General features: G+C 42.5%; 1 protein-coding gene across 4 annotated transcripts in view; it reads right to left on the bottom strand.

Moving 5' to 3' along the window:
* Nucleotides 1–17,779, bottom strand: part of TDP1 (tyrosyl-DNA phosphodiesterase 1) — a 94,443-nt gene that overhangs the window by 66,722 nt on the left and 9,942 nt on the right. For all 4 annotated transcript variants that reach the window (XM_043556822.1, XM_043556823.1, XM_043556825.1 and 1 more), the window contains 7 exons: nt 17,521–17,576; nt 15,810–15,906; nt 11,445–11,479; nt 6,626–6,718; nt 2,902–3,069; nt 2,367–2,445; nt 349–534 (listed from right to left, as the gene is read on the bottom strand). In XM_043556822.1, coding sequence (XP_043412757.1) covers nt 349–534; nt 2,367–2,445; nt 2,902–3,069; nt 6,626–6,718; nt 11,445–11,479; nt 15,810–15,906; nt 17,521–17,576 — 714 coding nt within the window. The remainder of the gene's footprint in view (nt 1–348; nt 535–2,366; nt 2,446–2,901; nt 3,070–6,625; nt 6,719–11,444; nt 11,480–15,809; nt 15,907–17,520; nt 17,577–17,779) is intronic.

Raw genomic sequence — 17,779 nt, 5'->3', positions numbered from 1 at the left:
AAAAATACCAAGTTCACGCAGAGTTCAGTGCAAAATTGTGTATTCAAAAGTCTCTAATACTCATTCTGTTGGCAATGCTTTAGCAACTGTATTTTCTTTTGCTTGAAAACCTGAAGGAATGAAAATAACAGGTTCATCTGTGGCTGAAGCAGCACACTCCCAGCACCAGATGACGCCAGGGCCACCTGATCACCAGTGCTGGTGCTAACGTGCTGCCATTTCCACCCCACACTCATGGAAGAAAACCTGCATGAGGAGGACAGATTCTCGTTCTTCTCCTGGACTAGCAAACACACACACACACACACACACACACACACACACACCTGTAGCGGGAAAAGCACTCACCAGATGGAGGGGAGCAGCACTTTTCCCTGGGGTCCTGCTCTCCTTCCCCTGAGTCACCAAGCTTTCTTTAAACTCCGAACACAACCATTTTGATTCATCAGCTCCCATAGAGCCAATGCTTGAAAACTGACCTACTATTGGCCAAGACTCTCCTTTAGGTATGGACGAGGCATGCTCTTTCAGAAGCTGTCAACAGAAAAGGTTTAACAACTCAGAACACAGCTTTCTGTCCTTGGCACGCAATCAATAGAAAAATGCTGAAAATATTAGAGATCAATTTCATCCTCACACTTTTTCTTCTTTGGAAAATACTCTTTCAGTACTAAAAATATTTTAATGGAGTAGGTGGATAGAAGCATTCTTCCAAAACTCCATGATTTTATTAAAGTAAAACCATTTTTTTTAAAGAAAAATGTAGAAATGTCAGATAAATCACTAGCCTGCCATATGAAATGGGATCTTGCTTTGAAATAACTGTTTAATACTTAAAAAATAAAAGCTATTGGGTATTTTGACTCCTATCAATTGAAAGAGATTTAATTTAACACTTGGGCTCCACATGATGCTATAAAAAAAAATATGTTTACATATATACAGACCACCTTAAGCACTGCAGGTGTGTGATCTGCAAAGCTACAGAAACAGTTCAAAAACATTCAGAAATTTTAACTACTTAAACACATACAGAGTCATTACCTAGAGGCTGAAGAAAAATGAAGCTTGTATTCTGATTGCTTAGTTTAATATGTAGTATTTTAACACAGCTTAGACATTAATATTTATAAACACACTTGCCCAAAAGCCTAGGTCTCAAATTCCACCCTAAGGCAGCATGGTGTAAGCAACAGGCCCGAACGGTAAGCTCCAGGACCCACTTTCTGTTTTGGTGCTCAGCCCCTCATCGGCTACATAGCCCTGGACGTGTCCCTGGACGTCCATTTACAGGTCAGTGGAACCGAAGTCTGATCATTCCCGTCTTCCCCGGAAGGCAGCTGTGATGCAACATGAGCTTGTGTGTGAGAAATGGTCTGAAAACTCTAAGATGCTCTTTATCTTCCAGGAAGACTGTGATCCTCGACAATGTGTACAAGAATCTAGCCTGTCGCAACCATCAGTCTACAAACTGGTAACCACTAACCAGCACAGTGAACGTTCAACGCGGGCCTTGCGTTCTCTACTTCGTCTAACCCTTGCGAAATTCTGTGTGAGGTATTGTTATTATACCCATTTTACAGACGAGAGTCAGGTCACAGGACTTGTTCATAGGTGAGGATTTGAGCCCAGGTATGGGGATCTACCTCAAAGCTATGGACTTAGTAGGCTCTAATGCCTTCTCTAGGCTTCTCTTGGCTTCAAGACCTCACCTGCTTGCAGCTGTGGTCTCATTTCAAAAAAGCAAATTAAAGTGTCATTAACCAAGGCTAATTCTCACATGACAAACAGTTCATGGAAAAAGGTGAAGCTTTTAAGAAAGCCACTTCAGGTTCATTAATGTCAGTACTACATCTCCTAAACAGAGATGAAGAAAACCTTAATGTTTAACTTGCTTGTGGTTTTAATTTGGTGAAGACTTTTCTTTGTTCATTTTCATAGCAGCAGCAAATGCCACTTTTGTCGTTAACTCTTACAGGGACTGGTGAGTGAACAAAATACACGCTAGCACAGCTGTAGCCTTTACTCAACAGTATTTTTCTGTTCTTGGTTGAATTTGTCATGTTAAAAATCCTTTACATGCTGACAACAATCCAAAACTACAATAGCTGAATAAACGAGAGGTCTCTTTATGAAATAAAAACTAACAAATGCTTTTGCCAACTAACATATGCTTTTGCCATTTAGAGCAGTCTACACTTCTAAAAGAGGCGGCAAGACATTAAGGAGCAAGTAATCACCAAGAACTACAATCAACTGATCAAGTTCACTCAGAATTGTGCTATTATGAAGCTGCCATCAAAATGTAATTATAAAGGAAAAATGTAAGTTAAAAGAACAAGTTAAAATAGTAAAAATTCTGTTACCTTCCTAAGCCTAAAATGTCCCCAATTATCTTTTTGACTTCCTTGAAAGCGTCCTGGGGTCGATCCAATAAGATAAACACTAAAAGGATATAAAATGCAAGTTAATAGAGCACAGTGATGGGATTTGTAGACCTTCAAATCACAAAATACACATAAAACTAATGTAATCATGAAATGTTCTGAGACCACCTATTTTCTTCAGATGCCTCCTCAGAATAGTAACTGATACTCAAATGGATCTTCAAGAACACCAAATCATGGTGGAACATTCACAAGGTTTAAGGTACCAGGCAAAGAAATAAGTGACTTTCAGATACTCCAGAGGGAGGCTGATGGTGAGCACGAAGATTTACTGGCATCCACTTCAGTGCCTCAGATCTAGGAGACACAGACACGGAGACAACCTGCTCTCATATTATTAAAGGACAGCCAAATACCATTCTACCTCTTTCCAAGGCCCTTGCAGTACAGACACCATGTGGCTCTCAAGGTATTCACCTACTTTAAGAACCCCAAATTGCTAAACGATACGTACTTGGTTTCAGAGAGATCATGCTCGTGGATAACATCTATCCACTCCTTGAGAGAAGGAGCATTATAAGCCATTAAGTAGCTGATAAGATCGGCTTTAAAATGTGTTGTCGAGTCTCCAGATCTGTGGGTTCCGTGGACAACTCGTGGGTATAAGGGGCTCAACCATATTCTGGAACAGAAAAAAACAACAGGAATGCAACTGAACACAATGGTATCGCGTGCTGACTGCACATTCACCCTACGGAAGAGGCAGATCTCATCGGCTGTGTCCACACGGTAAGTAGATGGATCCTGAGGAAACAGGAAGCACAGATCCCCTCACACCCACTCCAGTGGCTTCCATCGTATTCAGAATGCTTCTCAATTTAACACCTCACCATGAACTTAGGAACCCAGAATATTTGGCCTCTGCCTACATCTCACAGCTGAATGCTCTATGCTTCCTCTCGCACCACACCGTTATTCTTTGCCCCCAGCCCCACCTCTGTACGGCTGAGGCCCGGTGACAACACAGGTGATAGCTCTTCTAGTTGCTATAGTAAATCCACACCACCTGTGGTGACCCAGCAAGCTACACCAATGCAGCTCTTCAGCCAAACGGAAAAGTCATCTACACGAAGAAAAATGTGTATACAAATCCGATTTTAGTAAGGAAACTCCTTTTCATGATGTATATGCTACAGCAGTTGGGAGATATTTTCATATCCTGTACTCTCCTGGTGTCTGGAAGGAGTGACACCACATTTAACGATACTACGTTTACACGGACCTCAGACTTTCAAATTATCTAGTGAGCAAAATATTAAACACATCTTTCATCAATTCTCTTCAAAAGGAAAACAATGCCCTTCTCCCAAACTTATATTACACCCACAAGTGGGAAAAAGCGTATCTAAACCCCACCCTTCTGTGAAGTGCTCCAGGACAGATCACAGACAAGTATGGCTTTAAACCTCTTGTGCTCAGTTTCAACTGCAAAACCACGTCAGCCGTCCTGCCTCACAGGACACGTGTGCTTCACACCGGAGGTTATGACCAACGTCAGGCTTACCCAAGTACTGAGGATCTATCTGCTGTCCCTGCTTTTCCCCTCTAGCAGCTATCCCACTGAGCCATATTTAATCCATTATCCCATTAAGCCCAAAGAGAAACTACCCGATTGCTTTCACCGGCAGCCCTCAAAGGAGACCGGCGAGACGAAGGCCCCAGGGCAGGAAGCATCCAGAACCGCAAGGACCCTGGCTGCATGTCTTCTGAACTCTGCATGTGTTTCTGGCAGGGTAGCAGGTCATACCTTCCCTTCCCACCTCAAGAAGACCCCTTGTACAAGGGGTAACACGTGTGACAAGGACTGTAGCCCAGGTTCTGGGGCCAGATCTGGGTCATTTGGGGTCAGGCCAAGGCCTTCCGGGAGCACCTGCCTCTGTGTAAAATGAGCCCACTGGGCTGGATGAAGAAGTCTCTCCGTCACAAACAGCAATTCAGAGCCCACAACCTGGTGGGCTCCTCCCAGATTAGAGGTTCACTCTCTGGTGTCTGGGTGGATGAGGAACTTGACAGATGACAACTTACTAACCCAGGATACTGAGATGCAAAGTGTTTTTAGCACTTTACCAAGTAAGATGTGAAATCATTATGACCAAATAATTTTAAATGGGAGAAATTAACAGGCAGACAAGCAGCAGCTGAAAGGGTGGTTGGAACACCTGTGAAGCAGAAAAGGCTCAGCAGAGTGTTACTAGAACCATCATGAAGGTTACACAAAAGGACTGCTTTTAAATGTCTTACAAAAATTACAACCCACAACACAAAAAAGCAAGTTTGAGAGACCAGAACCTAGACTAAACATGAGGTAACATTACCCTACTCAGAGGTGGTGGGCAGAGGGAAGTTGAAAGATTTCATATCCTTGGTACTTTAAGTTTTAAACAATAGAAACTATTACCTGGTCAATTTAAAAAGTTAAATGAAAATAAAACTATTTTTTTAGAGAAAATTTTATTGTCTTTAATGTTTATTTTTAGAGAGGGAATCCTCTATATATCCAATATTTTGGAGAGACACAGGATCTGAAGCAGGCTCCAGGCTCTGAGCTGTTAGGACAGAGCCCAATGTGGGGCTCGAACCCACAAACTGTGAGATCACAACCTGAGCAGAGTCAGACACTCAACCTACTGAGCCACCCAGGTGCCCCCAAAAAATTTTAAAGGAAAAAAATCCGAATACCCAAATCCTTACCCTTAATCCATTTCCCCAGAGCAGCCATCCTGGAGAGACCTAAAGAACATGGCTCAAACTTCTCACTCCAAAATAAGCTGGAGGCCACAGGTAGGATTATTTGAGCCACACAGGCCAACTTCACAAACTCCGTATGACTCATGGGTTCAAAAACCCAACCCAGCAGCTCAGAAGCTCTAGGAGTGGCAAAGGCATAGTTGACCTCAAACCCAGTGGCTGAGGCTTTTACAGACCATGGGGATGCCCTCCACCCTGAACCAGTTGGAATTAAAATATGCTTCTCAAGATGCAATTAAGTGGGACACTCAGAAATTAGAACACGCTTACAAGAGAACTATCAGGCACTGGTGATGGGGCTCTAAGCCACTTGCCTTGGCGGGGAAAGAGCAAAGAGAGAGAACTAGGGATGTCGGGCTCAGGGAAAAGCCTGTCTTTCCAACTTGAAGGCAGTGAAGGGAGAGAGGGTACCATTGTTCTACATGGCACTGGGGTTGAAGCAAACCCATAGGATGAAGGCTGGAAGGTCCTGTATTTCAGTTCAACCTACGGTGTGACTTGGGCTCTGCCAGAGCTAAGAGCTCTAGCCCAGCCTGGGCGGTGACAGGGAGGACAAGAAGGCAGAGGAGGAGAGTGAAGGACACGCAGACCCTGGAAAAGGCCAGATGAATCCTGGACTTTCTTCTAACCCCAGAGAAAGCAGAGATGTACAAAATGACATAAACAAATGGAAATCAAAGCCAGCCACAATCAAGAGTTTACCAAGAGGGAGAATAGTTAGAACTTGATTTGGGCAAGTTACTAGGTAACAGAAAAAAACCCAAGCTCCTCTTTTAAAAAGAACTCAAAAGACCAGATCTAGCCTGAGTATACCAAGGACAGAGTTGGTAACAAAAACACAAAAACCAAAGAACAACAAAAAAGTCAGTTTTTCCTCTTGGAGATTCACAACTATATGAACCTATTAAAGGCTCTAAAAAGATATCAATTTAGCTTTCTTTTATGGAAAAATAAACTGGGGATGAGGAGAAGTTTTCAGCATATGATTAACCATGAAGTTTCCCTTCAATACCATTTGGGAAATGACAAGCCAGAGTACAAGTAGGGAAAAGGGTTAATGGAGACCAAGGAAGTTACTGATAGGTCTCACCAGAAAAATAATGGGTTCAGACCTTCCATTTTATACCGTCTTTACTGCCTCAGATCCTTGGCACAGGCTTGCTCCCTGTGCTTGGCTGTTGAGTGTGTAATCCCATTTAAAAGTACATTTACATATATATTCGTCATGGATGTGTATGTACTAAACTGTTAACACCCGTTACCTCAAGAGAGTGGAGCTGAGGGGAGGTAGTAAAATACTATTTCTGTGTAGGTCTCTTTTTTATGCCACATGTGTGGGTGTTTTTTTGTTTTTTTCGTTAAACACAACAGCAGAATAAAGTGAATGCCACCCACAGCCACTGCCGTGAAGTAAACAGAAGCCCACAAACCCCTGAGTCTTCTGATGCCAGTCAGCATGGATGAGGTTAGAGGTATGTATGACAACCCGGAGGCCTTCTTCGTACAGCAGTAACATCATTTTCCTTTAAAAACAGAAGAGAACAAAGGCATTAACGCTACTTTCAAAACACGTACTATTTTTCAGTGCAAATATCATGGCTAAAGGAATTTTTAAACTCTTCTATTACTCAAGCTTCTAACACTTATAATCTTCATTTCTTCTACACATTAAAATCCAAGTCTACTTAAGTGATGGGTAGAAAACCACCTTCCAAAATGCTCTGAGTATTGAGAAGTGAACCTTTGCTATGTCCCACCCACATGGCCAAGCCTGAGACTTTGAGCCCTGCCCCTCCAGTCTGGCCCTTTATCTATTTAGCATTATCTGCTACTATCTGGGACGATGGGAATCTTGTTGTCCGGTGGTTTTCAAAGTATGGTCACCATCTCCCACTACATCATGGCTAGCATTTTTTAAGAAATGGTAATCAAGTTAGAAATTCTAAAATACACCGTAGATATTTAAGTAACTCTTGTTTCAGCACAGGAGTATGGACATGTGTAATAGACTGAAATGTACATAGTCTTTTCCAATGTGGGATGGACTTCAAATGCTTCACTGTCCTAGGACTGACATTTTCTCACACTCCACAGACGCCACACTTCTCCACCAATGTGTCTAGCCTGAAATAAGGCTTTCCTGTTCTTCATTTACTCAAGTCAGACCCAGGTGAGTCCTCCCTTTGCCGCAGGCCTTCCTTCCCCAGGCCTCCAGTCATCAGAGTTCTCTTAATTCCAGCAAGAGAAGGAACAGGAAACAAACCGCTTTCTATTTGAAACTGGGAGACTTTAGCTCCATTCATCAGTTGGAGACTGTATGACCCTAGGAAATCATTCAGTGTACCTCAGTTTTTCACTTACAAAGTGAAGGATCAACCCCTTCCTTGCTGTGGTGTTGTTGCGAGAAGAAAATGTAACTAACATGCATTCTTGAAACCAACTCTCCCACAAGTGTATTTCCACAACTCCTTCGTTGCTTTATTATGTCATCTACTACTACTTCAGGAGGGTTCCTGGCTTCCCAATGGTTTCCTAATTATTTCAGGAACCTAAGTTCTCTCAATATAACTAGAGACTCCTCAAGGCAGTAGCTCCACCTTCTATGCATTGGGGCCAAAATGCTACTCAATACCTACCGATGTCAGTTCAGGCATGGGGGCAAAATGGACCACTGGTTCTCTCCAAATAACGTGAATACTTGGACAGGATAGGGTCAGCATAAGAAGGTATGGCAAAGAAAAGAGGAGATACATAGCTCTGGGCAAAATGAGAATTTAACCCAAGCCAGCAAACAGTAAGTTAATGCAAAGCTGGAGAACTGACAGCTGCTGAACAAATCTTTCCTCCATTTATGAAACGTGCTCCCCGAAATCTGGGCAGATTTACATACACAGTTGCCAAGTTAGCAGCTGACTGTAATTAAGACGACGACCAGTTATGAATTCAAGATGGAAGTTTCACAAATATTTCCATTAATCAAGGCATCAATTATCAGGAAAATCATGTACTGCTGTCAGTGAATCCCACCCAACAGAATCCTGAACTAATCTGAGGGGACCCAGATGCTCCTCAGACAAAATGGCATAAACTAATAAAATCACGAAAATGGATAAGGTAGAAGAAATGAGAGCACCCTTGGAGAAATGCTGACCTACATACTATCTGGTAAGTTGTGGGGGGAAGCAAAAGGGACAGTTCCCCAATCTGAAACCGTTCCTGTAAAGGGGCGAGACAGAGCTACGCAGAGCCCGTGTGCCAGGCCTTCCAGAGGCTCCACAGCACAGTCCTCACACCCGTCCTGGAGGCTCTTGCAGTCTCCGCTTGCAACCGCACAGTCTATGGCTAGAAGGTAATGGGAATGATCAAGGTTCCCCAATGAGTCCTAAGAGCCTGTCTGGATCCCCTGTGCCTGGATCATCTCACTGGGTGCGGCTTCAATAGGGAAGAACGGGCCACAGATCCTTCACACAACCGGTGTGTGAACGGACGGCTGGCTGGGACAGTGTGGTCTAGGCAAGATGAAGCAGGAAGTCACGTGTGCTGGGAGGCCTGGCTACAGCTGCCAGCAGAGAGGTGCCCTGCCCACCCCACAATCTGCCACTGGCTCCCAGTTAGGTGGAGACATTCACTGGCCAGCTGCTTTGGCTGCCCTCCTTCCCTGCTATGGATTCTCAGGGCCAGCGGCATTTTTCCTCCCAGCTCTGGGGGACATTGAAAACTTCCGAATTCTAAAGCACTGGGTGACAGGCCCTGGGACTGCGTGGCATCCTACAGAAACCTGGAGCAAGCATGTTTATTATAACTAACAGGACTACGACAGGGGCTACATTGTGATCCTCTCCAGATGCCTTGTGCACAGTACATGGTCAATGCATGCTTGCTGAAGTGAATGTCATCTCAAAGACTATTTCCTGTTTACTGTGGTAGCCACACACTGTCAAGTTGGGGAGGCACTTTATACCCAGCACCACACAAGCCAGAAGGTTTCCTCTATTTCTAAATTCTAGGTTTGCCCCTCTCACCAAAACACTACGAGCTGCAAGAACTATTAAGTCCCAAGACATGAGAACCATATTTCAGTATAACAGGTATTTAATGAATGCCTGAAAAACTTTTTCTTAAAGTTTATTCATTTTGAAAGACAAAGTGAACACACAAGCAGATAAGGGGCAGAAAGGAGGAGACACAGAATCCGGAGCAGACTCTGCGCCAGGAGGGCAGAGCCCGATGCAGGGCTTAATTCATGAATGGTGAGATCACAGCCTTAGCCAAGATCAAGAGTCACATGCTTCACTGACTGGGCAACCCTGGCACCCCTCTTTAGAATTTTTTAAATGAGCCACTGAAAGTCACTAAGACCTGAGTTAAAAAAAAAAAAAAAAAAAGACAATTTTAATCTCCTAGAGATACTGGCATCTTAATATAAACTACACAGACCATGTGTCTGGGAAGGGCTCTGCTGTCATTACTTCTCTAGGCATTTACAACTCCAAGTGAGCAACTCTGTGGAGTGTAACCTGCTAAGTGTGTATGTGTGTAGCGGGGTGGGGGGGGGGGGGAGGGATGAGGAAGGAAAAGACCAAAGAAAAAAATGAGGTCAATTTTAGCAGTGAACAAATGAGAATTAAAACTTAAAATGGATTTGGGACACCTGGGTGGCTTCGTCAGTTAAGCTGCCAGCTTGGAGCCTGCCTGGGATTCTCCTCTGCCTCTCCCCTGCTCACTCTCTCAAACTTACAAAAAAAAAAAAAAAGGAAAGAAAAGAAAGGAAGATGGAATTCGCAGGCTCCCCGCCTCTTCAGCGTGCAGGTGCATTGTGATGATGCCCATGAAATGCCAACTGCTGGCAGAGAACATGTGGCCAGGGCAGAAAGCTGGCACTAAAGATCACTAAATCACTAAAAATCACGTCCAGGGCCCGAGTGAGTAACAGTAATTTAGAATCCGTATTTAATGCTAGGGTTCCAGCTAAGGGCAATGGACTAGGATCCATTTGGCACAATCCATTACTGGTAGAATTGTCTACCCATGACAGGTGACAACTGCCATCCACCACTTGGGTCTCTCGTGATGCAGGGTGGGGAGCCTAAGATGCCTCTTCAGTCTATTCAAGGCTATTGTCTATTTTTTGCTGAAATTAGCACTGAGCTCACAGGATGCTATATGAGTAAATTTATACCTGAGCTAAATGCTTAAGTTCACAATAATCCTCAAACCCTGTCCTGTTAGAGGCTACTGATTAGGGATAGTTGGTAAATAACATTTATCCAAGGGCATCTAAGAGCAGATAATGTAGGGCCGATATGTATCCTCTTAAAAAATGGCTCCATTCTTCCTGCTATGGTTCCATTTTAAGATAGATTGTATGCTTCAAACTGTATTTTGCCAAAGAATGGTGAACAGACATCCTTATTTCAAGTCACCATAACATCAAGAAAACAATGGTCATACCAAGACTGAGGGCTAATTCCTCTTAGGAGATTGCTTGCTGCCCTAGAGACTGACACCTGAAGGAATACATCTGCAACACCAACCCATTTCCACTGCTGGTCTAGAAGAGGCGGCTCTGTCCTGTTCTTTTGAAAACGCTTTCTAGCAAAATGTGATTTATACAAACAGGGACAACCATATCTTTTTATTTATAGAATATGTAAAAAGTCTCAGCAAAACAGGAGTCAAACTGATCATTAGACACATTATGTCAGGTAGGAAGTAACAGAAGTTTTTCTTGTCTAGTTTATAAAGTCTCAAAATTATTCCAAAACAAGTTTCTGATAGTGCTTGAGCAGAGACGGCATCAGCTTCTCCCGTCAACTTTGTAGAATAGTTTTTCTTTACATCACAGCTGACCTAACTATATTCTATTGAATGCAACTCAGCATCTTAAGCAATCACCAGACCTTTTTTAAGTTGTGAAATCCACAGGAACATGACTGACACGTACAGTCATCCATAACCACGGACCACACAACCATAATCTATTCCCCAACCCCCAGTTGGCTGTAAGAAATGCCCTAAACAGAAAGAAAGCAGAGACTGCATCATGGATTCAGACTTTCATGTTGAGAGCCAGAATCCAAGGACTTTGTCTTGAGACAGTGAACAGTTCCAGTCTCTACTTTCTTATTGATAGCTTTTTTCCCCCCTGGCAAAACTGTCAGCCCTAAGTTCCTTTAAGGGCACTTTTAGAAAAGCATCCTTTGCTCTACTCAAATCATACCCTCCCCATTTCAAAAAAAATTTGCTTACGTGTGGTGTGTTCCAAATGCAATATCCAACTTTGCCTAGGATAAAAAAAAGAAGTTGAGTCACTTTTAATAAACTCAATATCTCTATCTATTGGAAATTAAGTTAGAAAAGATTCAGGACAACTTTGTTTTTACTGCCCTCTAGTGGAAAGGCCCTGGATTGACAATACAACTTTGAATAATCCTATCCAGTGAGGCTCATTAAAGTTAGCCAGAATGATTTTATACATACTGCATTTTAATAAAGTATTTTGAGACAGAGCATGAATGCACAAGAGATGGGGGGAGAGAGGGGGAGGGAGGGAGGCAGGGAATCCCAAGCAAGTTCCATACTGTCAGCACAGAACCCAACGCAGGGCTTGAACTCATGACCAATGAGATCATGACCTGAGCCCAAATCAGACACTTTCACTGAGCCACCCACCTGCCCTGATACATACCACATTTTTAATTACAATAATCAGAAACAAGAAGCCTGATTTCTTTAGTTGAAAACAAAAAACAAAACAAACAAAAAAACAGGCAAAACAAAACAAACGAGAACCTATGCAAAGTTTTACAATTACATATCTGGTTTATACAGAAATTAAAGTTATCATAGTTTCCAGAGTATATTTAAAAGAACTCATGTGGTAGCAGCACACATTATCATGTTAAAAGTTGTCTTCTATTGGTAACATAGCAAGTGCTGAAAAGAGGTAACAATTTTCCTATTACAAAATGGTACCTTCACAAATAGGGGTATTAAATTTAAATTTAAAACATTTTAACACCCAGTATAGCAAGACCTTAGTTAAGCAGAATATGCCCCGAGATGTAGGCCATGAAAGAGTTAAAAAGAAAGGCCCCAACAGTGAGGAATGCAGGTGGGACACAGATTGCATCTTCACAACTTTGCAAGACTTAATCTCTAAGCCTCATCTTTTAAGACTTTCTTCTCCTCTTTAAAATAAGGGTACTGTTAGGGGATTCAGAATTTTAGGAGTAAATGACAATAACATGAAGTGCCTGGAAGAGAGGGCCTGAATGGGGGAAGCACTCTACAAATGGAAGAAAATACTATTAAAATCAAGCCCTCCACCCCAATAGGGCAGATGTGTGGACCTGTTTACTGGAGGCAGAAATCTTGAGGAACACACAAGTGAGTAGGACACAGCCTGTCTTGGGGTTGCTCAGACAGGTGGCCCCGCTCCGTACACTTTTAAACTCCGTGTTTAGGGATGCTCACAGACCAGAACCCATTTGTGTGGTCTGCCAAAGATGACAGGGAAAACAATAGGTCTTTAAAAATACAAAATTAGATTGAGGACTGCTTCTCTGTAAACTGATGATTAGCTCAGAAAGAGCAATGGTCGGGAGACTTGGCTTTTGAGTTTAGTTTTGCTGTAAGTTGTTGCCTCTCTGGCAAAATTTCAGTACAAGCACATGGATGATAATTTCAACAGGTAATAGTTAATGGGGCAAATGCACCAAATCCTTGGCTCAACAACCTAGTAAAGAAGACTATTAGCAATCCATCCTAAAGATGAACAAGTTAGGCTTGAAGAGGTTAAGTGATGGACTCCATGACAGTAGGTGGAGAACTGGGATAGAACCCAGGCAATATGACCTTGACCACCATAAGGCCTCAACCTCTGGCCCAGGCCCCACATATGCAAAATGTGAGTATCTGTTGATTCTGTGCCTGGCATGCCTCCATTTCATCAAATGACACTATGTTGCCAAAAAAACAAAATAGCCAAGAATTCATCTTATAGACAAGGTATAACGGTATTTTAACAAGTTATGATGGGGCCACAATCCTACACTTCAGACTAGAGCTGGGTGGGACCTTCTGAACAGCTCTTTGCAAGAGGTAAAGAACACAGTGGGTCGTCATGCCCTCTAGTGGCCGGCCTGGTACACGCCACCAGACATGCCCCACACCTGAACTTTCGTGATTAGGTACCTCGTATTTGAAAAACACTTTTTTTTTTTTAATTTTTTTTTTCAACGCTTATTTATTTTTTGGGGACAGAGAGAGAGCATGAACGGGTTTTGTTTTTTTTTTTTAATTTTTTTTTTCAACATTTATTTTTTTTGGGACAGAGAGAGAGCATGAACGGGGTTTTTTGGGTTTTGTTTTTTTTTTTTTTTTAATTTTTTTTTTTCAACGTTTATTTATTTTTTTGGGACAGAGTGAAAAACACTTTCTATGTCCACTGATTTCATCACTGGTTTTTAGGATTCCTTTGTTATTTTCTGTCCACTATTAATCTGATGAGAACTATCCTACTGCAGTTTAACCTCTTCTTGTTTTGGAAGCATAAGCACAACAATGGGATTTTACGCAACTTCATAGCAGAGGCTTATCTATGTAGAAGGTGAGCCACAAACACATCGGGTAAAGGAATGCCGGTTTTAAAATTCCAACTGTAGAAAGTACTGCGGGTTATATCACAGGAAAAATCTGAGACAGGTTCCAGATTGATCAGATTGAGATTTCTCACTTTCAGTGTTTAAAAATAACCACATATGCACAGGTAACATTTTGTAGTTGAAACATTAAAAGGAATTGGAACTCTTACATTTTATACGGACGGGAGAAAAGACACTGGAAAGAAAATGGGAAAAAAAATAGGTTCTATGTAGTTCACTCTGGTCAGTGCACTCCAAGAGCAGAAATCTTGAGGCAATTTTACCATGGCAGGGAGACAAAGGGGCTTATGGGAGGGTCTTATCACGGCTGTTCACAAACGGACTGATGAGCCTCCTGAATAGCAAAGGTCAACATCACACCAGCCACTTCAGAACCACTATTTCCACAAGAAGGAAATCCTACTATGAAAAATGCTTGCTTCTCTCTCCCCAGTTTGCCTGCTTCTTGCATGAAGTGCCACACGTAATATTCTTTCAGGCATGGCATCAAAAGCAACCAGTTATGATCAAAGTCCAAGACTTACATTATATTTTTACGTACTGGCTGAAAAGCTTTAGGACAGAATTAAGGAACTGTATCAAGAACCTGGCCAACTTTTTGGCCTTTTCTGCTTTGCTTTGGTTCCAGCAAACCAAACAGATACACCTGTTACAAGACCACTTAGTGTCCCCTCATTAAGTTTGGATCATTTCCATCACGACTCACACAGCTAGTTTTTTAACAGGCTTAATTTGTTCATCTGTCCAGTATAGACCTTGGATGCAATTCAGGTGGAAAATTTGAGAGGACTACAGGTCAACTGTCAGCAGCAGCTAATACCAGTCAGATAAGTCGTCAAAATAAAAAGTTTCAAGTTGCACTCACAGAAAACAACAGCCACTGAATTGCATCCAGATAACCTGGTCAGGTTCGAGGACACTGGCAAACTAGATGCAAACAGGAGTACCAGCAGGTTGGGGAAAGATTGGGATTGTTACAACTAAAGAATGCTTGAACCTGAGAGAAAACTAAGGTACAATGGAGAACTTTAAATACAAACATCAGTCACCTCTGCAAGAAGATTTCTTTTATGTGGCTCCAGAGATGGGAAGTCAGGACCCACGTATAAAAAGTAAAAGGAAATGCTGAGGATTAAATTTTCTGTGTCAACTTGGCTAGGTCACAATACCCACACATTTGGTCACATGTTGCCATGAAGGTATTTTAGATGAGGTTAACAGCTTTAATATTTTGAAGTTTTTGTGAGAGAGAGACAGAGTGCAAGTGGGGGAGAGGCAGATAGCGCGTGAGAGAGAGAGAGACAGAATCCGAAGCAGGTTCCAGGCTCAGGGCTGTTGGCACAGAGCCCAAAGTGAGGCTCTAACTCACAAACTGCGAGATCATGACCTGAGCCAAAGTCAGACACTCAACTAACTGAGCCACCCAGGCGCCCCTAGATGAGGTTAACATTTAAGTTAATAGACCCAAATGCAATAGATTACTCTTTGTTTGGGACCTCAACCAGTCCGTTGAAGGCCTAAGTGAAGGACCAACTCCCTCAAGGCAGAGAGAATTCAGTCTCCAGACTGTCTTTGGACTTAAGCTGTGGCATCTACTTTTCTCAGTCTCCAGCCTGCAGGCTTACCCTTACAAGATTTGGGCTTGCCAGGCCCCACAATCATGCGAGCCAGTTCTTCTAAAATAAGTCTTTCTGCACAAACATACCCTATGGGTTCTGTTCCTCTGGAGAACCTAATACTGAGATACCAGGTCAACATAAAGAAATACCCTTCCAACACAGGGCTACCCACACACAAGACAGGTTATCCCAAGAAGCCTTTAAGCCAAGGCTAGACAAGTATCCGTTGATGATGGAGAAAAGATTCTTGCCCTTAGATGGGTGGACAGACTCAATGTCTACATGTCCTTCTAACAGAGTAAGCATGATTGCAAACAGAAGTAGCTCACCTGGCAGAGGGAAATGTTTTCATAAGGCTTGGCCTGGGCATGTAAGTGAGCCTTGGCTTCTCGTTTATCTCCATGCACAAGCAGGATTGGTTTCTTCCTGAAAGGAGATCAGAAATATTTAGAATACATCTTTTCTAAAGCTGGACTCTTGGCCAGTTAAGGAATGCTAGTTTCCTTACCACACGTGTTTCTGGCCTTAGTGATAGCTGAGTACGGATCTAACAGAGTACTACTAATGAGTTAATCTTCACTAACCAGTTACCTTTACAATGGGGTCATGTGGCCTGATCCCGAAACTCTGTTGTGACCCAGAGATGTTGTGACTCCAGAAAATTCCTAATTATCATCTTTGGTCCAAAATAACACAGTTTGCTCTGTATTCATGGGTTCAGGCTTAGACAGATTAAAAGATAAACAATTATTGTTATCTCGTATGATGTTCTTTTCTTTCCCTTCCTTTGGACCAAGTCAAAGAGCATTTCCTCATTAGACTTATATTTACTCAACTCCTGTGTACTAGGTACTATCCTAGTCCCGGGAGATACAACAGTGAACAAGGCCAGGCCCACAGCATGATGCAGACTCATTAAGAGGTGGTTATGTTTCAGTGAAAACAAGGCATCATCTTGTGACCAAGTGCAGCTCAATGAAATTTAAGTGTTGTGTGGGACTTCTAGGAGGCTGCTCAGAGGGAGCAGAGCTGGGATGTGGCCCTTTTGTCCTTTTTCCTTCCTGCCACTTGGAACACAGACCGGTGACCTGGAGCTCTGGGTGCCATCCTGGACCATGAAGGCATCTGAAGACATGCACCAGGATGGTGGGACAGAAAGACAGAATGGGTGGCTAAGTCCCTGAGAGCCACGGCAGCCCCCAATCCAGACCACGAATGTCTACCATCTAGACTTGTTAGGCTGGAGAAGTTATTTCCTCTCATTTAAGCCACAGTTATTTTTGCTTTTCTGTTACATCCAGCTAAAACTAATTCTTTGTGTCACAGGTCAAATACAAGCTTTTGATGGTCCAAGCAGCTTGGGAAATAGTAATATCTACTATTACTAGCAGTCTCCAGAATCTAATGTCCTAAATGCACCAAGGACTTTGAGGACCCTTACAGTCATTTTCCTGTAGGCAAATTCCTACATTCCTCCATTCCACCTGCTGCTATGGGACTCTGCTAGGTGAATGTCAGAAACAAGACAGGTGGCAGGTCACTGTGTGATGCTATCTTTATTTTGTTTGCACTAATACCAGGCTAAGGAACCGTGAACAACACTGAAAAATCCATCACTTCCATAATCTGGATAAAGGAAGGTTCTAAGACTCCCTTCATTAGCTCAACTACAGGAATCATCATTTGCAAAGCAAAGATTCTTTGAACACTGCTGTGCTAAGTGCAGCATGGCATGTTTCCAAGTCTAGAAAGCAGGTCGCAATGATCTTTTCCTTCACACTAATGTCAAAGTTCTCTTATTTAGGTTGGCATTTGTCCTTCTGGACACAACAAGACAAATGCAAAAATTTGTATTAGGAATGCATGTGATTAGTCAGAAGAGCTCAACAAATGCTGTTTTCCCTACGTAACTCTGATTTTGTATGCTTAATAGTTTCAAAAGATACTCTAAGATGAACAGCAGTTGCTTGAGAAATGCTCATCTTGTGTTTTAATGTCCCATTACAGTTACGATTTTATCAGTCATATTGTGGTACTCACCTGAACTGTGGTGGGTACTGTTTTACGAGCCAGTCCACATCAAAGCAGTAGTTAAACTAGGCAGGGAAAGAAAAGGAATGGAGTTATGGGTAATTCAGCCAAGCAATCTGTAATGAGAATAGTTCGGCAAATGAATTGAAGGCAACTCTAGACTAATAAACTCAAAGTATTTACAAACCCGGACATTGATGCTGGAGTACTCAAACCTAAAATACATCTTGAAGGCAATAATACCCGATGCAAGGGATCTGAATCAGTG

The sequence above is a fragment of the Prionailurus bengalensis genome, chromosome B3 (genome assembly GCF_016509475.1).
Source record: "Prionailurus bengalensis isolate Pbe53 chromosome B3, Fcat_Pben_1.1_paternal_pri, whole genome shotgun sequence".
NCBI classification, from domain to species: domain Eukaryota; kingdom Metazoa; phylum Chordata; class Mammalia; order Carnivora; family Felidae; genus Prionailurus; species Prionailurus bengalensis.
This window is presented reverse-complemented; position numbering and strand designations above follow the sequence as displayed.